The following is a 23,098-nucleotide window of genomic DNA, read 5'->3' on the forward strand; positions in this document are numbered from 1 at the left end:
CAATTAGAAAATATAATACATGATCTTTGATTTAATTAAAAAAAAAAGGAATCTTAATTTATGTTAACGCGAAAGACCGAAATTAGATAATGTCAAGATTCACGTGGTTAAACGTCAACATATACCAAATACGTCGGTTAAAGACCAAATACGTCGGTTAAAGACCAAATATTACACATTAATTCTTATGGACATACACCAATGTAAAGAATCTTGACATTCTCCAATTTCAGTACTTCACGGTAACATACATATATATAACATTAGTATTAATAATGAATATAATTGTTAATCTTGTACAAATAGAATAAATTATTGTATAAAGGATATAAATAATCGATCAATAATTTGATCTGACTTAACGATAAACATTTTCATTTGCCAACCAAGAATAAACCTTAGTGGTTGTGAATGCTAACAAGATATCGATAAACGAATTAGGCTAACGACGACGACGGAACGTTGCCGGATGCCTTATACTTGGTCATCTTAAATGTCTATGTAAATAAACAGGGTCTCGGTTAATTCCCATAATTAAATTCCCATGATCCCCTATATAACAGCGATTGTTACTGACCTCCTATTCATACGTGTTAAAGATACGCACTTGTTCGTACGAATACTCGTGGTTCCAACAAATTTTACGACAATCATTTTACGTAAACAAAAAAGAAGAAGAAGATGTGCATCAGTTGTACATCATTTGTCATAATTTATCGTTGACAAATTAAATAATATTGAAATAAGTATTAACGAACGATTTATATAATCAAACATGGGTTGTCCAAAATCTGAAAAAGACATGGAAGCACAACCGAATACAAGGGAAAACAGTTTTCTTCATCAACCAAAATCATTGAATCTGGAAGAAAAGAAGTATCTTTTGGCTGTTGAAAGAGGTGATTTACCTAACGTGAAAAGAATACTTCAAGCAGCTAACAAAGGTGAAATCAATGTAAGTTAGTGGATCATTCATTCTCAGCTGAACTTTACTTTAATTTCAACGAATTTTGGATATTTGTTATATAGTCCAGTCAACGAGGGCCGTTTCCTCCATGTCTCAGGAAAGAGGGTAAGAACTTGATATAAGGGTAAATAGACGACGCTGAATCGAATGGTGCTAATTTTTTTGCGGTAAGAAGTGCCGTTTTTGAGAAAAAGGGTAAAAAAGGATAAAAATTGGTAAAAAATGGCTTTATCTTAGAATCTAGGCATTTAATCGAAAAAAGTTTCAAACAAAAGTTGTAGAGAATTAAAATATACATAAAAAATGTTCTATGAGTTATCTTCGTATTTTCAAAAATAAGCGAATAAAATTGGATTGAAGATGGGAAAATAATTGTAAGAGTGGGGAAGCAAGTCCCGCCTCTCAGTCGGCTTTTACACGCGAGCGGGCTAGTGTGCGTGCGAGCGTCCGTGTGCACTAATACACAAACGAAGGATCTTCGGCAATCTTCGGGACTCTCGGTCTTGAATGAAAGTGCGAGTGAGAGAACAAACCAATATTTCTCTCTTTTTATTTATCATGCGATAACGAGTATTATTGTCCTTGGCCATCGATTGTTGAGCGTTCTGATATTTCTCTTTTTATATTTTTTCTTTCGGTAGCAAGAATTTTACGTCTTGGCCATCGAGCGTCGAGCGTTTTGTATACGAGTGCGAGTGAGAAAGAAAACCGATATTTCTCTCTTTCTATTTTTTCATTTGGTAGCCAGAATTTTACGTCTTGGACATCGAGCGTCGAGCGTTTTGTATATCTATATATATATCGGCGTATAAGCGCGGCATTTTTAAATCGAATCTTGATGCTTATGGCACGCCGTTTCTTTATTTATTGTCAAAAATAATGAACCTTGAGTAAAAAAAAAATAATTCATTTTAACAGGAACTATTATTATTTGGTTGAGAGTAACAATAATGAATTAATTTTGTGTCTCGCCATAAAATTAATTAGAATAATTAATTGATATAAATTCTTTGCCTCACAAAAATTTATTTGTATATCAAATTGAATACGTATTCTCTTTAAGACGAAATTTAAAATTTAAATATTTTTCCTATTAAATTATATATTTTATAAAATTTTAAATTACTGACTTTTTGTCTCGTAAAAAATTATTAGTTTATCAATTTAAATACATATTTGAAAAAGAAGAATTTTATAACCACACATAAAATTAATTCAAGATATATATGAAAGGATATTCTAAAAACGTGGAATTTATTTTTTGTCTATACATAATTTTAATTCATTTTTATTATGTTATAAGAAAACAGTAATGCATTCTGATTCATCTTCGAAGTCTTAAGAATTGTACGAAATAAATTGAGCTATTGTCAAGTGGTGCGTTAGCGTAAGTAGTAACGTCTTCGCTTCTCGCGCTGGTTTATTAACGTTCGATTCTTCGTGGAGGAATTATTTTTTTTATATTCTCAATTTATTTCTTAAGAAATACTCTTAACTCTTACAATTATTTTCCCATCTTCAATCCAATTTTATTCGCTTATTTTTGAAAATACGAAGATAACTCATAGAACATTTTTTATGTATATTTTAATTCTCTACAACTTTTGTTTGAAACTTTTTTCGATTAAATGCCTAGATTCTAAGATAAAGCCATTTTTTACCAATTTTTATCCTTTTTTACCCTTTTTCTCAAAAACGGCACTTCTTACCGCAAAAAAATTAGCACCATTCGATTCAGCGTCGTCTATTTACCCTTATATCAAGTTCTTACCCTCTTTCCTGAGACATGGAGGAAACGGCCCTCGTTGACTGGACTAATATTCTTCCGGACCGTTACCTTTCAGGGTATGATACTTGACGTTAATTGCGTGGACAGTCTTGGTCGTGGTGCTATAACTTTAGCAATAGAAGCTGAAAATCTTGAAATGGTCGAACTTCTCATTGTAATGGGTGTTGAAACGAAGGATGCACTTTTGTATGCCATAGATAACGAATTCGTCGAAGCAACCGAATTGTTACTCGAATACGAAGAACTTATAACAGCTAACCAGATCAATGAACAGAACGGTTAGTGATTATTTTATTATTTATTTTTTTCTTCATCGCGAAATATTTCATTCTATTCAATTTCTAAAAATGTATCCAATAACGTTTTGCAATAAAACTTTTTTTTTATTTTTCAATTAAATTCGTAAATAATATTTATTGGTTTTGTTATGAACAATACGAAAGTAATTCATTTGTACCTAATTGATACTAATCTTAACTCGTGTTTTTGTAAAATTGAACTTATATATATTAGAATTAACCAAAAGTTCGTGCATTTTTTTAAGTAATATTTCACTTGCATACAAAGTAAATTTTATTGACTTCAACAAATTGCACTATCTGAAGTGCACCCTAATAAAAAAAAAAGAAACAAAGAAAATTAGAAATTATGATTTAAGAGAGTTTAATGATTATAATTTTAACTTTTGATTTAACAGACGAAAAAGAAATTTATCACAGTTGGCAAAAAATCGATCCGGTGTCTGCTCGGTACCCAACCGATATGACGCCATTGATACTAGCGGCTCAACGTAACAACTATGAAATTCTGAAACTGTTGTTGGATAGAGGTGCTACTTTACCGATGCCGCACGACATCAGATGCAGTTGCGAAGATTGTCTACGTTCGACTGCAGGTCAGGAAACATCAAAGCTATATGATAAATGATATTAAAAAAAAAAAGAAAGAAATCTGCTAAAACAATGTTCTTATTTTGTATTTATTATTTTTAATCAACAGGTGACCCACTGAGACTTTCTTCGACCAGAATAAACGAATATAAGGCATTGGCTAGTCCAAGTTTGATATCCCTCAGTTCTCCGGATCCTCTGACGACAGCATTCCAATTGAGTTGGGAACTCAAAGAGTTGGCATGTGCCGAACCAGAAAGTAAAAAAGATTATTTAGAACTTAGACGTCAGGTTGAAAAGTATGAAAATTTGATTTATTATTCGTTAAGAATAATTTATATTTTTGAACGAATGATTTATATTTTGATATTTTTTAATCAGATTCGCCGTCGATTTGTTGCACCAAATACGAACTACGGCAGAATTAAATACGATATTGAATTATAATCCTGAGGAAGATAGTTTGTCGACGAAAAAATTGGCTAAACTCGAACAAGCTATACAATATAAGCAGAAAAGATTTGTCGCTCATTCTCACGTTCAACAATTACTTGCTGCTATTTGGTAAAAATTTTTTCCTTTTTATTCTCTTTAAAAAATTGAATTTGTAAAATTTATCATATCATGATTCGATATTTTTTTTTTTTTAGGTACGAAGGTGTTCCTGGATTTCGAAGAATGACCAATCTACAAAAATGTTGGATATTGATAAAAACAGCCCTCTTGTTTCCCTTTTATTGTATAATATATTTTTTCGCTCCCGAATCAAGGGTCGGACAACTTTTGCGAAGACCTTTCGTTAAATTTTTAGTACACGCATCTTCTTATATGTTTTTCTTATGTAATTATATTGAATTTTTTATTTGACTTTTTTTTTTGTAAATAGTATAAAAAAAAATAATCCATAATAAAATTATTTTAATCATCTTTCGTTTATCAGTTATACTGATCTTGGTATCGCAACGCGTTGAAGTGGAAGTCGTGAAAATTTTTGGAAACGAAGAAACTAAAAGGAACCTTGAGATTCAATTAGCTCGACAAAGAGGTGCAGCACCGTCGCCATTAGAGGGTTTGATTGTTCTATACGTTCTAGGATTTATATTGCAAGAAGCAAGAGAGGTAAAAAACATAATAATCGTTTATTAAAAAGAAACAAATTTTATTTCTATTCTATATACTTCGTTTAATTTTTTAATAATTGGTAACATACTTAAAACTTACCCTAAAGTATTATTTTATTACTTTTGTTTTTTTGATACATAATTATTATATATATTACCGTTTTAAAGCGTGAAATCCATTAATTCAAAGAAATAATTATACGTATGAAATAAGATAAAATTACATATATTAACAAGATAATGTATGAATTCTCTGAAATGACGAGTAGTTAATGTGTATATCTATATGCAAAATGTGTAAATAATATTACAAAAAAGCATAATATCTTTACGACGACTATTAATTAACAGGTTTATGTCGACGGATTAAAAGCATATCTTCGAAATATGTGGAACTTCATCGACTTCACGAGAAATTCTCTGTACATTCTGACAGGAATTCTACGAGCTGCAGCTTATTTTCGACAAAGGGCAGAAATAGCAATAGATCCGTCGGCTGCGTTAATACCGAGAGAAAATTGGAGCGATTTTGATCCACAATTGATAGCCGAAGGTCTATTTGCAGCAGCAAATGTTTTCAGTGCACTCAAATTGATACATTTATTCAGCATAAATCCAAATCTTGGACCATTACAAATATCCTTGGGTAGAATGGTCATCGACATAGTGAAATTTTTCTTCATTTATACATTGGTCCTGTTTTCCTTTGCCTGCGGTTTGAATCAATTGTTATGGTATTTTGCCGAATTGGAAAGGAAAAGATGTTACAGTGATTTTGCCGATCCAAGTTGGGATTCGACCAGTGACGTTTGTATAAGATGGAGAAGGTAAAAGGGAAAAAAATAATTAATATTCTAATATCATGATGTTATGTGTCGATTGGGCTTATTAAACAAACGAAATTGTATCTTTTTGATTATTTAATAGATTCAGCAATTTGTTTGAAACCTGTCAAAGTTTGTTCTGGGCTAGTTTCGGTGAAGTTGGTATAGACAGTTTCGAATTAACTGGTAATCAAATTTTAACTATTATCATTTAATCATTAATTTACATATAATTTATTACGTTACAAGATAAATTATTATTTGTAGGAATTAAATCTTACACCAGATTCTGGGGTCTATTGATGTTCGGCTCTTATTCCGTTATCAACGTGATCGTTCTATTGAATCTTCTAATTGCCATGATGAGCAACAGTTATGCTGTCATAGAAGTAAGAATACTTACGAAATATATACAAACATTGTTAATATTATATATTTTCAATATTATTTTTTTAAATGAATTAATATTTATAGGAACACGCTGACACAGAATGGAAATTTGCAAGAACGAAATTATGGATGAGTTATTTCGAAGAAGGTGGTACTCTACCTCCGCCATTTAATATCTTCCCACCACCTAAATTGTTTCTCAAATTATGTGGTATATCGAAGAAGAAAAATAACGAACACGTTGATAGCACTTATCGTCGTTCGCAAAATCAAAAGTACGTATTTTTTTATGTTTTTTATGCAAATATAATTTTATTTTGTATTCTTTTCGAAAGAAACAAAATAACTACGAGAATTATTCAATTATTGTTTTACAACAATATTACTTGTAATATATAATTACTTATATATAAAATTAATATTAATAAAATAGTTTATATATTTTATTTTTAATTATAAATTCGAATAAAATCGAAAGATTATTTTTCTTTTCTGGTATTTATCACCGATTTGTTTCCTATTTATAGGTTAATAGTTTATCGAATTATTTGATCAATATCGTAATATTCAAATTTATTTGAAAACAATGGTAAAGATTAATGATCGTGTTATTCTAGATATGGTACAGTCATGAGAGCTTTGGTATGGAGATACGTGGTCAATTCACATTCCATGCACGAAATGGAACCCGTAACGGAAGATGATGTACACGAATTGAAATCCGACATATCATCATGGCGTTGCGAACTTCTCGACATTTTACATAGAAATGGCATGGACATAGCTGGAATTGATACCAAAGAGAAAAGTATATATTATTTTATATATTAATTTTTATATATATTTTCTAATAATTTGATGTATATTTTATACAATAATTTTTAAAGGGAAAAAAAACACACATACACACATTCAAAGGAAAAAATATTTAACATTGTTTACGTTTAACAGCTGTGTTGGGTAAAAAGATGAGAATATGGGAAAGAAGATTGATGAAGGATTTCCAAGTATCAGGATTTTTCACTGGATCGGCAGAGGATGCTGCACAAGAAGAATTGAATCTTCTTCAACCAGCTGAAGGCGAGGATAACATTGCCAGATGGAAAAGAGTCGCTAGATTAGCGTTATTGAGATCAACTCAACATCGTTGGGGCCAAGTAAATAATGATCATTTTACTTTTGTTTTCTTATTTGAAACACATTTGGGACCTTTAAAAAAATATATTTATCCGTGGAACACCGATAACATAATTATCACAATTATTTTAACATTATCAAGCTGATCGTTGAAATTTTAAACAAATTTCATAAAGGGTGATATATATTTTTGATATTCACTCGCATTTAAATATAATTAATTGATAGTATTCAGTTATGGATTTTTGAAAATTCATACTTGATTACCGATTAAAAATTTGGACTCGAAATCCACCGGTCCCAATAATGTTAACATCAAATAATATCATTCGATATAATTTTTAAAAAGCAAATATATTGAACAGGTTGTGAATAGTGCGATTCGAAGTTCCCAAATTGGTAAAAGCAATAGCAGAGTATCCTTGCAAAATCAACAGAGTTTAAAAAGAGCCATAGAACAAGCACGAAATTTGACAGCAAAAGCACCATTACTTCCGATTCCACAGATACAATTACCGAAAAGTACTGAAACCACGATACTTCATATACTTCATGACATTGTTGAAACTGATAATTCTGTTAAGAATGATGTACCGGTATTAACAGTAACGTACGAAGCAGATCCAACTGATCAGGTAAGTTAAATTATTCCTAATTTTACAATATATTATTTATTATACAGAATTAAAATTCAATTTTCAACGAAGACAAATTTAACAAGTTATTACATCACAGTAATTGAGTACCTTACTTTTTTTAATTAGATACTATATAACTTTTTTTTTTACTTATGAATAATCTACAATTACTAATCAAATCTGATTTACATACACAATTAATTATATTCATAGTAAATATTAATGAAGCAACCAATTCATTAATTTAGCGTTATTAATGTTGAACTACTTGTAAAAAAAAAATCAAATGGAATGATATACATAGTTTTGCATTTACAATTAACAGCAATCCCAGACAATGTCGACTGTCGGTTATATCGATGAAAAATCTATACGAAATTATCAACCTGTTATACCAACTCGACCATCGTCTCAACCATCGAATAAAAAAGATGGAAATAATTTCGCGGTAAATAATATTCAATGTCAAGATTCCTCGAACGTAATAACGCAAGGGAAGATACAAATGAAAAAAGATATTGCCAAAGGAACGTTAAACTCACCAAAAAGTAATAAAAATAAATCTAACAATGCGTTTGCAACAACTAATGCTAATAATACTGGAGATTCTGGAATGATTAAATTACGATCAAAACCTTCACTAAGTCCAAGAAAAATCGTTGATGATACAATGATTATAATGAATAAATCTGATAGTAAGAGTCATAAAGAGGAAGATAAACAGAGATTGGTTAATATAATGCCAAGGTCACCACGTTTTGCTACGAGTAGATCACCTAGAAAAGGTGGATGGCTTTAAACAGATTTTTATTTTGAGAATTTTTTTTCTTTTTTCTTTTTTTTATCGTCCCTCGAATATTACATCTTCTCATCATTATGAAAATGGTGTAGATATTTATTGAAATTTTATTATTATAAAAATATATTTGCTTATGATGTGAACGAAAGATGCGATACCAAAATAAATGTATTATTTATTATTCATTTTATTAGTAAAAGTAACGAATTATCATTATCGTTAATCCAAACGGACATTATTGCGATTATTATTAAATATTTTCTACGTAAATTCTATTCGCTCATTTGGTACTTTTTCTTTTTTTTAATTCTTTTACTCGATACACAAATGGTATAGCTCATTTATACAGTAAATTTAAAATAAAGATTGTCAATACTATTACGATAAATATTAAGACAAATAATAAATAAATTTAATCAGTAAAAGAAGTGATCGCTCGTTCACCGTTTTCTATTTAAAATAAAACATATGTGAATAATTAATGTCAATTTTGAAATAATTGTATGCAGAATTATTGAATATATTTGATGAATATTTTATTCTAACTTCTTGCATAATAATCTTTTTCTTCTTTATTTTTTAAACGATCAATTCCAGCTTCTGTAACTTTTGATAAATCGTGATTAGATAAGGAGGAGAAAAAATATCGTGAAAAATTATCGATCGATTCGTATATATATACGATTAATTTATTTACATTATTGAATAATATTCATTTATTAATATGATAATAAAATACATTGTTCCACTTAATTTCTCGCTTCATTGTTTCTTTTTATTTCTTTACTTTCTTTTTATTTTTCCATTCGCATAATTATTTCTTTTTTTTCCTTTTTTTATTAAAGAAATACATTATATGTTATACTACCGACACAATTCTATTACAATTAATACGAAACATTTACATTAGTCACGCGACTATCGATATAAACAAATGATTAAATTCTCGAATGAATAATTAGCGTGAGATTTCGTTTAAAATTAATAATAAATATCAATTTTTAAGCGCTTTCTCGTTTACCTACACGTGTATAAGTATGTTCAATATATTTTTAATATGTATTACATTATTATATACTTATATGTATTTATGTATATATGTATATATACATTTATATTGATATACATATATATATACTGTTACTTTATATATTAAAATACATTCACCTAAGGATGGTTATAACTGAATAAAGAATTCTCTTAATAATTAATATGAACGAACGTATTTACACAATGAAAATAAAGATAAGTGATCAATAATGTCGACGTTGTTTATGTATATAAACAAATAAACGAAAAAGAAAAATCAATGAGAAACAACAAAAATTTTACGCGTTATTTATATTTAAATAAATAAATTTATCGATTCGTCGATTAATTAACCAATCTATCAAAGAATACGAGGTTAAAAATCGTACCTTACGTTCCATTTCATGGAATTTCTTTCGGTTTTTTCTTTATAGCCGGTTTTTGTGGTAAAAGAATGACCAAAGCGGCGGCAACTAAAAAATAAATGTATAATATATTTTATTTAATTTCTTTTCCTTCAAAATTATTTAAATATATTTTTATACTTACACAAACAAGCCGAACCAATCATAATAAACGGCCCGAAACAAGATAATCCAAACAGAATTGGGAACAGTAAATTACCAATCACGGCTCCGCATCTTCCGACCGTCATGGCGGTACTAACTGCCATAGTCCTAAAAACAGATAAGTATTAAAACATTTTTTATTTATTTATGTATCCACGTGTGTATAAATAAGAATTAGTATTCATAGAATTTTATATATATATATATAACACATAATTTACATTATTTTATTAATATTTATTTGGAATTTTTTTATTTTACTGTGTTTATAGATTCGATTCGTAAACAATGTTATCGGTGAAGTAAAAAGAGTTGCATTAATTTAGGCGCCTGATAAATTAATTAAAATTTATACAAAATAGAGATATAATTAATTCATAATCATTTTCAAAGTAGTAATAATATAAGAAACGATTGAATATAATTTCTTAGCTATAATGATTTATATATACCTTAGACACGTTGGAAAATTATCGACGATTATATTGACCACCGTAGCACCACCGATACTGGACATTGCTACAAATACGGATGACAATCCTAATATTCCATTAGTATCATTCGTCCAATATAGTGATCCGCAACAAGCCGCTGCCACAAGGAAACATATCGCTAGAATAAAATATAATTATTTTTAACAATTAATATCATTTTTTTTTATTTCTTTTTTCAGAAATATAAATCCATCAAAAAATCATCGAATTAATAATCTCACACAAAAAGAGAAATCCTTAAGAAACAAAAAAAAATCCTTATTCTCTTAAATCGTAAAATTATTATTATGAAATTAAATAAAAGTTGTACTTTTCAATAATAAGAATATTTTTAAATTATATCGTATTAATTCATCAGTTTTATTTTGTCACGAATTAAAGTTACTTACGCGAAGTAACGTATTATATAAATATATATATATATATATATATATATTTTTTTTTTTTTTTCTATTTAAAAAATATACCCATTAATTTTTTCTTTCCAACGATGGTTATCAATGAGCCAGCCAAAGTGTAACCAATGATACCGGTAAGTGCGATGACTATAGAATTCACGAAGACAGTAGAATTTAGTTCTGTCTAATGAAAGTAAACAAAAAAATAATTAGACGATCATTATTTAACATTAATTAATTAAATATATTAATCATTTATTTATAAGAATTACCGAAACACAATCGACGACGGTAGCAACTGTTGTGTTTACAAAGGTAGTAACATTGTCATTATTATTTTCCGTAGTATTAAATATATAACAAAAGGATGGTCGAGAATCTACGTGATCTTTTTCTACGTGATTAATTTTGTAACTTTCTATCAAAGAAAATAATTGTGGCATCCATAATCTCAACGAATTTGATCTGTATTATAAATAATTCATATACATATTATTAATTACTATATATCAATTTTTATTTATAAATTCTTTCAATTTATATACGATATTATTTCAATATCTATTTTATAAATTCGAATTTATATTTATTGCGAACAAATTTATCTGTATAATTTATGTTTATACTAACCCTATCGTAGCACCAAGTTGAATCAGAGATATGACTATGAGTTTAAACACGTTCGGAGGTAAAAAAAGTGGTTTGATTTGTGCCCATGATGATTGTAATTTTTCTTTCCACTTATCACCCGTTGATTTTACTGAATATTCTTCCTCTAGATCCCTTATCTATTAATGAATCATGTTAATATTACGAAAACTAGCGAGAAATGATTATCTTATAAGATAATAACGTGTTTTATTGTATACATGTAAATATTTTTAACGATGCAACTCATCAGTCATGTCAAAAGTGATCATAAAACTATCAGTCCATATTAAATTTATTGCTTTTAATAAATAATCATTATGTTTATGTTGGAAAAATCAATTACTATTATACAATCTTTCAATAGATTATAAAATGTGTAATAAAAATGAAAAAAAAAAACGAATAAAATTGTAATTAATGATGAAATATTATCATGAATAATTGAATAGATTCGATTTGTTTTTAATTTTAGATTAACTGAATAGTATACTACAAAAATTGCTATTACATATAACGGGTAATCCCGTTATTAAAAAATTAAAAAAACAAAATCATTTGGAAGATATAATTTATAAAATAATGACGCGTAATTTAATATTATATATTTTTCCATATTATTAAATGATAAATATATGTTTAATAATGAAATATCGATAACATACCAAATAAGTATCTGCCGGTTTTCCAGTATTGACCGAATATATTTTCTTAAAAATTTCTAATGCTTCCTCGCGACGACCTTTCAATAAAAGAAATCGTGGACTTTCGGGAAAAAACCAAATAGCAACGCATGCCAAAAATTCTGGAAGTGAACAAATGGCTAAAAATACTCTCCAAGATTTGATTTCAACGAAACCATGAAAAATACTCCAATTCCATTTTTGTGGTAGAATTAACCATGCTATACCTGTATAAAAAAAAAAGAAAAAAAACAAAAAAATAAAACAACAATTCATTTAATTAACCATTATATTATTATTATCGTTTGTATAATTAAACGTGAATAATCATAAAAATTTAGAAAATTCAATTATCTGTTAATCTTGGAAGATTTAATTAAAGTTTTATTTTATTTTAATATTATTTGAAAGAATTTTCAATAGCTTACACGGCAAGGAAATATTTCCAAGTGAAAAATAAACGCCTAGCCACATGTAAGTACGTGAACGATGATTTTCATCGTGTATTTCCGCCAAATATGACATCAAAGCTGCATAAGGACCAGATATGCTGCAATAAATGAACGATAAAGATAAAAAAAATTAAATAAATTATTTAAAACAGTTTCAATCTTATCTTGGGAACGGATAAAAAATTTTTTTATATATATATGATATTTTAATAACGAATATTTTACAGAAACATTCTACTACGAAAATTATAATTTTCGTATCACGTATGAAATATTATTTAAACAGATTTTTCTTTTAACAAATATTCGCCCTTATGCGCCCGTATACTTAATTGCGCCAAAAAAAAGTTCAACGTAACTACAATCAGCGAGTTAAATGACCGCCAAGTAAAAAAAGTTGATAAAAGTAAAGTACTTTTTTTTGTGCAATTTTCGTTACCTTGGTAAAAAAGAAAAAAGAAAAGAGAAAAACAATTAATCGCAGTTCTTATTTTTAAACACGTATTTTAAATAGAAAATAATATCGACGAATAAAATAGAGAATTCAATTGAAATTTGGATATGCGCTCGTAATGTTTATGCAAAAATTTTTATTATCGATCTCAAACAAAGATGAAAAATAAAAGAATAAAGAGGAAAAGAATTGTACAGACATTTTAGATCCGTAGATATTTTTGTCTGTGCTTTTTTTTTGTTCTTCGACTTACATCGATCCTTCGAGAAATTTGAAAAGTATTAATAGCCACGATCTATGCGAGAAACACGTGGCCAATGTGATTAAACCGGTTAGCATGTATCCGTAAAACATAATTCTTTTCCTTCCATAAGTGTCGGCCATGAATCCCCAAAGAAAATTTGTACTGATCATACCTACAAATCAAAATCACACTTTATTAACAAAAATATATATATACATATTTTACATAATTATAGATTAAAGATTAGAATTATAGATAAATAACAATATATTTATATATTTTATACATATATGTATATTAGGGTGAACAGAAAGTTCGTGCTTTTATTAATTAATATTTCAGTCTTGTATATATATATAAAGTAATTTTATTAACTTCAAAATATTGTACTATTTGAAACAACACAATAAGCGCACGAACTTTTGGTTCACCCTATATATATTTATTATGATTGAACCATAATAAAATGTATATTATTAATTAAAAGACGAACTACGTTCATTCGTGTACCACCTGCAAAGGACATGGAATTGAGTAGTCCCTTATCGATCATGGTAAGTTCAAGATCACATTCTGCTGATGGTAGAACATAGGCTGTCGATGAAGATGAGAATATGCTGGCAAAACTAGCTGGCAGTACAGCCAGTAGTAACAAATAATTGAATTTTCCATAACCTAAGAATTTGATAAACAATGAAATATATATTCAACAAATGTTACGTATTATCCTTTGACCAATCTGATTGATTTCAAAGTTCGGAGATTGTCGATGAACAAAATTGAAAACAAATATATATATACATATTTATAAAATATGACACTATTATTCAAAAGATTGGAATCCAATGATTACTATACCATATAATATAGCATATTATTAGTTACATACTTTTCATTTATGATTACGTGTAAGTGTATACAATTAGACGTTTCTCCGAATGATTCGAAAGTACACAAGAGAAAGGTGAAAGAGCATTTAGATCGAAGGTAATAATACATAATAATGAAAAAAATATATATATAAATTAAAAGGAATAACAACGTTTAAATTACTTACCTGACAAGCATATCGCACGTTCAAAATCTGCTGGTCCAGAATCCGCAGAATTCACGTCCTCACCTTCAATTTAGAAACAGACGAACGGGCATAATGTAGTAAAGTCAAATGAAAATGACAAAATGACAAAACGCTTGACGAGTTAGGGAAAATCAAATTTAAAATAAAAGGAAAATATTCTTCTTTAAGAGGATTCTTTGCAATTGTCGATTGAAAGAAAACCAAATGTATTAAATATAAAAACAGATAATAGAAGTAATTTATTAATTTAATATTCGAAAATGTTTTTCTTTGTTTTATTTTTTTTATATATATATAAATACTTTGTCATACTAACAAAGATAATTAAAACAATAGTTCTAGAATTAACGAACAAATTAAGATCGTTTAAAAAGAAAATATAACCTACTACTCATGCGTTTGTAATAAAATATCGATAACACTTGGAGAATCCGTCTGTAAACCATTGTCTTCTTCTTGCGTAACCAATATATTTAATTTTGTTCGTTAACGAATTCTTTGGATGGTCCACATTGTTCTCTGTAGAATTCACAATATTTCGTATCTTAAAATAAATTATACTCAACTTACGTATTGAAATTTTTTCAACGAATTTTAACGAGAGTAACAATCATTCGATACGAGAAAGTAAAACAAAGAAAAGGATAAGAAAAAACAAAAATAGAGAAAGAGAGGGAGAGAAGAGAAAAGAAAAGAAAAGAAATTTAAATTCAACAAACCGTAATTTTTGTAAAACTGCCATTATTTTTTCTCACCTTATATACGAGAATAAAATTTGATTTCGTTTATCAAAAATAAAATAATAAAATCAACGTGATCGCACAGGATATATAATATTATTGTTCACACTCTCACGAATATTACACAAGTTTTGTTATACACCTATCAGAATTTTTTAATTCACGCGAAACACATACTTTTCGGATATACCCTTTTTTCAATTTAATTTGATCACCAATTGAAAAGAAAATATTTATATTGTTGTTATTGGAATTTCTTCTTCGAGCAATTGTTACTTTCAACGTTAATTAATATCTTTTCTAGTTTCTACACCATTTCAAATATTCGTAAAAATATTTCTTCTCTCTTTTTCTCTCACTTTTTCGTCTACTTTTCGATAAATACAATATTGAATTTATGTTTCGATAATATAGTCATTCAATTTAATTCAATTTCGATGAATAATATATGTAGAAACGTGTAAGATTAACTTCTTAATCGCGGTTGACTGAAGTGATTGATTCAGTATTAGAAAAGGAAAGAAGAAGGTTGTCCTAGGACCATATTTATGATCTCTAGAATTTGTTTTTCTTCCTTGAATTTGTCTGTAATGTAAATATATTATTATACATGATAATAAATGTTTCGCTAATTTCAATTATATTATACAAAATTCTTCTCACCGGTAACAATCATTGTCTCTTTTCGTAGATATATATATATATTTTTTTTTTGTAAATATCGATAATTCCCATTAATTTTGCAATTCTTTAGCTAATACAATTATCGTCATTTTCTTAAATATCTTTCCTTAATTTTCTACTTCAACACACTCTGAACAAATTTTTATTTGAGGAAAACCGGATTTTCTAATACTTTTTTTTTTACTAAATAATAACACTGGTCACAGATGACCTTGGTAGGCCAATTAATGATGCAAACTAATCGTGGATTTAATTATATAACTATACCTGAACAAAATTAACCTAAGAACATTTAATTGCACGTACTTTTCAATAAACTTCGAAGACTTTCGATACAATACTTTCAGACTCTGAAGACACGTATTATTATTTATTATAATACCGTCTATGACTACTTTGAAAAAAAAATAAAACGTCACAGATAAGGTAATTCATAAAAACTATATATAAATACTACTAACTCTTAAATATCGTTTATTAAAAAATTGCAAATAAGTTTCGTGAAAAAATAAAATAAATTATTATGTTACTTATATACCATGGAATAAAATTGTAAAAAAAAAAATTATTTTAAAAATCACGTGGAAACTGCACAATCGTATCGTATCATTATCATTCAACAACGACATGATCAATTTCTCATGCGACAGAACAAGTCCTGATTAATTATCATTTTTTTACGCACTTCTTACAATATATATTCAAGGTAATCTTTTTTATCGTAACATGCGGAGAAAGTATACTTCGTCACTTCGTAGAATCCGTTTCTGCAATAATAAAAATGCATAAAGGAAAAAAAAACACACGCGTACTTCAGGGCCCCCCACACTCGCCATCACCTCACCCCTCCTTCTTCCAACTCGCATGTAAAATTATATTCAATATACGTCGATAAATATGAATACTTAAAATATTTCACATACATCTGTCATTCGTGGAAATCATTTTTTTTTAAATTCTCGAGTAAATTTTATCTCCGTATTTAAACGTTTTACATTTATTTATATTGCGATTTTCGTTTGTTAAAAAACAAACAAGACAGTTTAAATTGCATAATTACCAGACATAACTTCAGATTGCGGGAAACCTGCTCAAATAACTTTTAATCAAAAAAATGTATTTTCAAGGATTTTCGATTGAGTAATATTATATAATTCATAAATACATTTCTTTGTCTTTAAACATTATTAACGCCAATTAATGTGGGCTAATTAATTTGTTTAAAATTAAACGAAACAATATTAAATTATAATCTTACAGGATAAAACATTAGATTAAATAAATCCAGCCTTAATAACATTGATCCTGACATATGTTTTTCAAAGACACATTTCTTGAGTATCAATGTAAAATTATTGCTCGTTGTTCATTTTAAAAAAAAAAAGATATTAAATGTGAAATAAGAAGATGTTTCTTTAAATTTTCGAAATAAACAATCCCGAATACAACAAATTTACACATATAATTCTAAACGTACGTGACATTTTTTCAAAATATTCAAACTGATGAGATTAACAGTTTCTCGCGTTGACTTCATACTTTTGAATTATTGAATAAACTTGTGTCACACGATGTAAGTGCTACGACGTGACAAGTGAAAATTAGATAGTAAGAACAATTTAAATTTGTTTCTTAGAACAGACAGTACTGTTTGAAAATATATTTTTTAAATATCCTTATTCTCTTTTACTTGTCATCAAACGAAATTGTCAGATTTAAATGGACTTATGTATTTACACGCGGATAATAAATACGTAAGTATATTGTTAATGTATTATTTATACATGTAAATTTCATTTTATTTTTGTTTTAATTATAAAAATATTTCATGTAAAAATTAACTCCTAAATATATATATACATTCAATATTAATTAATAAATCGTGTATACCTAATAAATATATTTTATTAATATAATAATATATTTTTAAAATAATTCTTTCATATACGATCTAAAAGCAAACGAATCTCCAATAAAATAAATATTTCATACCATTTAAATCTAACAACAAGTTTATCAAACTTACATGCTATTGTCATAAAATCTATGACACGAAGTGTTATTATTAAAAAAAAATAAAAAGAATAGCACTTGCCTTTGGATTGCACCACAGAAGTCATTAAATATATCCTTTCGTACGAAAGTCAGTCTAATCCTATTACGTTTTTTTCTAAACGATGTTCTTTCAACACGATTGATTGAATGATAAAACAAAAATGACACTTTTCTTTTTTTTGTATATAAATAATTTGTAATCAATTTATTCTCTCGATTTTCCTCCCTTTTTTATTTTTTTTATATAAGTAACGAAAAACTTGCTAACGAAAAAAGAAACAAGAATTATACGTGGACATAAAATTAAGTAGAGCCGAAAAAATAATGAGAAAATAAGAGATAGGAAGAGAGAGAGAGAGAGAGACAAAAAACGGAAAAACATTAAACGTCCAAACGTATCAACACTTTTCTGTGATCATACCAGTCAAACTGTTAGTTTCACATTAAAAGTATACTCGTGTAAAAGCAACTGACAATGAGTAATCCCTCGTATCGAGAATGCTGAACGGTAGGGGAAAACAGGTTACAGAAATAATATTATAATTGATAGGAATCGAGAGAAAAGGGAAGAATTTGTCAATTCACCTACTCATCATTCCCCCCACCCCCCTGCCAAAAAAAATCATACAGAAAAAATAGATAAAAACGTAACCAATGGTTTTTCGAACGGTTTGACAAAACCGGGTTAACAATTTTCTCGGTAAAGGTCACTTGAAGGTCAACATATTCTAATGTAAATATGCAGTCGTATTTAAAAAAAATACGATGACCTTTATATCTCGAAAAAAATGGTCTTTAAAAAGAAATTCGGCCCATTACTATATCGGCGTCTTCGAACAGAATATTTCTTTCCTCTGACATTTTTTTTTATCGTACGAAATAAACGAGATATTTCAGGTGATCGAGCTAGACGAAAAATCCTATATATTATATATTGATGATTATGGCAATGATAATGGTCACAAAATTGAAAAAATCAGTTTTTGTAATATAATAAATTATATTATATCTTTTTACTTTCCCTTTTACATATTCTAAAATTATTTCTCTACGAACACCTTAGCACACCTATGCAATACTACAAAAGAGAGATACCGAATATAATTAATTTTTATTAATATCGTTAAATTAATGTTTTGAATTTTTATCACTTACACCACACTGTTCTTAATTATTACTATATGAAGTCATGTTTATAGTTTTAATCAAATTCTGTCAACATTCCTTCGCAATGTGCATATATATATGTATCTACATAAATTAACTTTTTTTTCTTATTCTTTCGAACAAAAAACTCGAAGTAGTCCTATTTACTTGATCACGGTTGGTTCCTGCAAAAATATATTCTAAAAAACGACAATTGTCGTTGTTGTCGTCGTTGCGTAGATATTTTTTTTTTTGACATATATTTTCAAAGCTTTAAAATTATCGTCGCGTAAAAATAGAATTATAAAAGAAAAACAAATTTGTCTCTTAATTAATATTAAAGACATTACAGAATTATTCGATTGATCATTTGTTAAAACTTACGTTTAGCATTCATGTGTGTGTTCCTGTTTCCGCAAAAGAAAAAAAAACTAAAATCAGCTTTCTTCGGGACAACAATTCTTTTCTATCTTTATTCTTCTTGATTTCTTCGAAAAAAGAATAAATTAAATAAATAAAAACACACAAAATAAGCACGCGCGAACGTCCCGTCGTATACGTTTTATCCAAATAATTTTCTATCTGTTCACGAATAGTAGACAGACGACTATAAAGTAATGTTCAAATGAATGATTTTGCGGGACTTATGTACGCATACCGCTAAGACAAACTAAACTCTTTTGCGTATCTTAAAGCTCTGAAATAACAATAGAGATAACCAGATATTTGTCATTCTTAACAACAGGGCCCATTCTCTTTATCATTAATTAGTCAAACATTTTGAAAGATACATGCCCTACCGTTTAGCTACCTCATACTATTTTCATTCCTTAAAAACTAATCCGAATCCAGCTATGCAAATATAAGATTTCGTGAAATTTCGTTTATAAAGAACTATCAAATAAGAATAAAATCCAGTTTACGAGCAAACGATAATCGGAAATTATTTCTAAAACAAAACTCGAGACAAGGGTTGTATTTAATTTTTTTTTAAATATCTTTTTAGATTTAATATGGTTGCTTCGTAAGGATTTGTTATACTTATGACCAATAAGTTGCTTATTCTTCCTAATTCTTTGATTAGCATGCATTCACTCTTCATATACTAATCTACGATCAGAAAGTAATCAAGTTCTCGAATCGAAAATCAAACACAGATACAATCTAACAATAAACCAATATTTAGAAAAGATATGTTACTGTGATCATCAACAATAATCGATCGCCTATTTGATAAATGAATTGTTTATTTTATTTTTTTAAATGTATTACTTTGTAAATGAATTATAAACTTATCTCGTAAAATTATTTCATCTTTATTTAATGAATTTGAAGAATAAAAGAAATATTTTTCATATGTCGAGTATCAATAAGTAACTTGGAAAAATAAAAATAAATGATTCAAATGATGTTTAATTCTATTATAATTATAATAGAAATATTTAATATGTATAAGTAGTAATAATTAATCTATTTTATTAATAGCTATCGTTACATACCAGCCAATTATGATTTTTTTTCTAATTATGATATTATGTTTATTCGTAGGAGCTTATGTAATTACAGTAAGAACACGTAAATTACTCCGAAGAATTCTAGATTACGTGGAATTTCTCTTTAAAATTACGTATTCGAATGAAAATAATAAAAAGAAAGAAGAAGAAAGTATAATTACACGCTGTTATTTTCTATCCTCGAATAAATCCTATTCTATCATCGTGACACGTGAAAATAAATAAATAAAATAAAATAAAATTCATTATACATTATTTATATGCGTTTAATGAAGTTTTCAAGAAGAAGAAGAAGAAGGAGAAAACGAGCAAAAAATAATTCCATATGCATCGGTAAATTTCCAAAGTTTGCTTCCCCCTGTCAGATTGTCGAAGCAAATGTATATAAATACATATATCTGTGAGGAAAAAAAAATAAGAAAGATGTCAAAAGAGAAGATACGAATCGTACACATTTTTAATAGCAGATACTTCGTAAAATTGAAACTTATCGTGTGTACTAAAGAAACCACGTGTGTGCAATAAGTGGAATAAGTCACGATCTACCTGTGAATTTCCGTTGAAAATTCATCTCATTTCGTTTTTTTCGAGACTTTATTAATCTATAATCTTTCAACGTATTCATAAGATATTTGTTGGATTGTTCCAGGAATTATTTTAAATACAAATTTATTTGTTCCTATTAGTTTGTTTTAAAATCATTGACATTTTAAGTATGAAAGAAACGAAACGTCTACTCTTTTATAAAAATTCAACAATGTAAACCGTAAACTGTTAATTTAATCTATCGATGATAAATAAGAAAAAGAAAAACAAAAAATGATGATAGTTGTAAACCGAAATTTGTAAAATTATATACAATCGCTTAATATCTTTTAATTAACAATGAAACAAAAAACATAAGAAAACCATTGATAAAATAAAAAATTGAATTTTCGCGCAGTGTCAAAACTGTATGGCGGCAAATTTAAAATAAAATCGAATTTATATGAGTTAGATTTTTTGATTATCTTTAGAAAGATTTAATTCGTTTTCTTTTTTATATCCTATCGTAATCGTGATATATCGATAATAGAATAAAAAAAAACGTAAAACGTATCACATCGAGTAATACTTATCTTGAATGTTTCGAAAGTGAGAAGGGGTAATGGAAAATTTACCGATTCTTTGTTATAAATACTGCAACGCGAAACAAGGCCTTCGTTCATATCGATTAAAATTTTCTTTTTTTTTCTTTTTTTCAATAAGATCCAACAAATTGTTGTAAATCCATTTTCGTAGAAATTTATGTGTTCGTTTTGTTGTTGTTATTGTATATAATTCTAGAAATTTTTTTTTTACTCGTACGTAGAATATAATTTTTTGTCGCGTACGTATTGTTAAGGTTTCATAAAAAACAAATATGTAAACATACTTGACATCTGAAACAGATATTGCATCATCCGTATTCATTGATTTCTTTTCTTTTTTTTGCCCTGTTTTTACCATTTTCAATTATATAATTATATAAAATAAATATATAATTATATATTATAAAAATTATCTGCCGCACCTCTTATAATCATGAATTAATTTAATAACCATCATATAATATAAATTATTTATATAGCAAACTTCGTGAAAAATGCGTTTTTATAAAACACAATGAGTCATAAAACATAGTAAAAAAAAAACCTGAATGCCTCTCAACTATTCGTTGCATCAAGTTGCAATTTGCTAACTCGTGTGATTGTAAAATTACATCTACTGTAGTACCTAATGTATCAAATATTAAATTATTCAATCTGTCATTAAATTTCATATAACAAAACAATTATAATACTATTTACTAATCGAACAAGTCATTAATTAGGATTATTTATCTTTTATTTTTGTAGAACGATCGAAATTTTTCATTCTTTACAATTTCATTTTTCTTCATTCAATTTTGTTTTTCTTTTTTGTTTTAGTATTTATCAGAAGAAAAATCCAATTAAACGTGAATAAATGGATAAACTTACAAAAACTATTTTTCTTCATAGATATGTATCTTTGCATGTAAATTTATTTTCCTGAATAAATATTTAATGTACACTATCTCGATAATTTTTCGAATATTTTATGATTTATAGATATTTTATTGAAAAAAAAAAAACAAAAAGAAAATTTTTAAGGTCTGCTAAATATCGAAAAGTAACAGAATATTCCGTTAACAGGACGTGGCTGATGTTGCAAAAATTTGTGAGGTGGCATTCCAGTAGTACGAGCTTCTTTCAAATCCATTATATTTGTATCAGAACTGGTCAAATCGGTTTGAAGAAAATTTATATCCTCTGATGATACCATCTCTTCTATCATTTGTGCAGGCTAATCGGA

At 27.6% G+C, this 23,098-nt stretch overlaps 2 protein-coding genes across 2 annotated transcripts; one reads left to right on the forward strand and one right to left on the reverse strand.

Annotated features, from left to right (window-relative positions):
- Positions 1 to 525: 525 nt before the first annotated feature.
- LOC122516476 (transient-receptor-potential-like protein) lies at positions 526 to 8,768 on the forward strand. The gene is made up of 15 exons (XM_043634301.1): positions 526 to 955; positions 2,812 to 3,034; positions 3,454 to 3,651; positions 3,756 to 3,945; positions 4,028 to 4,210; positions 4,297 to 4,487; positions 4,587 to 4,765; positions 5,119 to 5,594; positions 5,695 to 5,777; positions 5,859 to 5,980; positions 6,066 to 6,256; positions 6,599 to 6,789; positions 6,933 to 7,138; positions 7,484 to 7,753; positions 8,082 to 8,768. The coding sequence occupies exons 1-15, from the start codon at positions 776 to 778 to the stop codon at positions 8,553 to 8,555; spliced, it is 3,357 nt and encodes a 1,118-aa protein (XP_043490236.1). The 5' UTR covers positions 526 to 775; the 3' UTR covers positions 8,556 to 8,768.
- A 1,200-nt stretch (positions 8,769 to 9,968) lies between these two features.
- On the reverse strand, positions 9,969 to 23,068 carry LOC122516094 (synaptic vesicle glycoprotein 2B-like). The gene is made up of 13 exons (XM_043633657.1): positions 22,921 to 23,068; positions 22,418 to 22,498; positions 14,584 to 14,646; positions 14,040 to 14,201; positions 13,536 to 13,698; positions 12,805 to 12,926; positions 12,359 to 12,603; positions 11,676 to 11,833; positions 11,318 to 11,510; positions 11,115 to 11,229; positions 10,606 to 10,765; positions 10,134 to 10,261; positions 9,969 to 10,057 (listed from the first exon to the last, which is right to left on the reverse strand). The coding sequence occupies exons 1-13, from the start codon at positions 23,066 to 23,068 to the stop codon at positions 9,987 to 9,989; spliced, it is 1,809 nt and encodes a 602-aa protein (XP_043489592.1). The 3' UTR covers positions 9,969 to 9,986.
- Between the last annotated feature and the right edge of the window lie 30 nt (positions 23,069 to 23,098).

This window comes from Polistes fuscatus, unplaced genomic scaffold (genome assembly GCF_010416935.1).
Source record: "Polistes fuscatus isolate 324 unplaced genomic scaffold, CU_Pfus_HIC Scaffold2, whole genome shotgun sequence".
NCBI classification, from domain to species: Eukaryota; Metazoa; Arthropoda; class Insecta; order Hymenoptera; family Vespidae; genus Polistes; species Polistes fuscatus.

What these genes read in the sequence shown, in the direction of transcription:
- LOC122516476 (XM_043634301.1), top strand. Translation starts at nt 776, where the DNA reads ATGGGTTGTCCAAAATCTGAAAAAGACATGGAAGCACAACCGAATACA. An exon ending in CCAGATCAATGAACAGAACG is followed by an intron (nt 3,035 to 3,453) that starts GTTAGTGATTAT and finishes TTGATTTAACAG; the next exon opens with ACGAAAAAGAAATTTATCAC. An exon ending in AATTGATACCAAAGAGAAAA is followed by an intron (nt 6,790 to 6,932) that starts GTATATATTATT and finishes TACGTTTAACAG; the next exon opens with CTGTGTTGGGTAAAAAGATG.
- LOC122516094 (XM_043633657.1), bottom strand. Translation starts at nt 23,068, where the DNA reads ATGGTATCATCAGAGGATATAAATTTTCTTCAAACCGATTTGACCAGT. An exon ending in ACGTGCGATATGCTTGTCAG is followed by an intron (nt 14,202 to 14,583) that starts GTAAGTAATTTA and finishes TCAAATTCTTAG; the next exon opens with GTTATGGAAAATTCAATTAT. An exon ending in GATTGGTTCGGCTTGTTTGT is followed by an intron (nt 10,058 to 10,133) that starts GTAAGTATAAAA and finishes TTTATTTTTTAG; the next exon opens with TTGCCGCCGCTTTGGTCATT.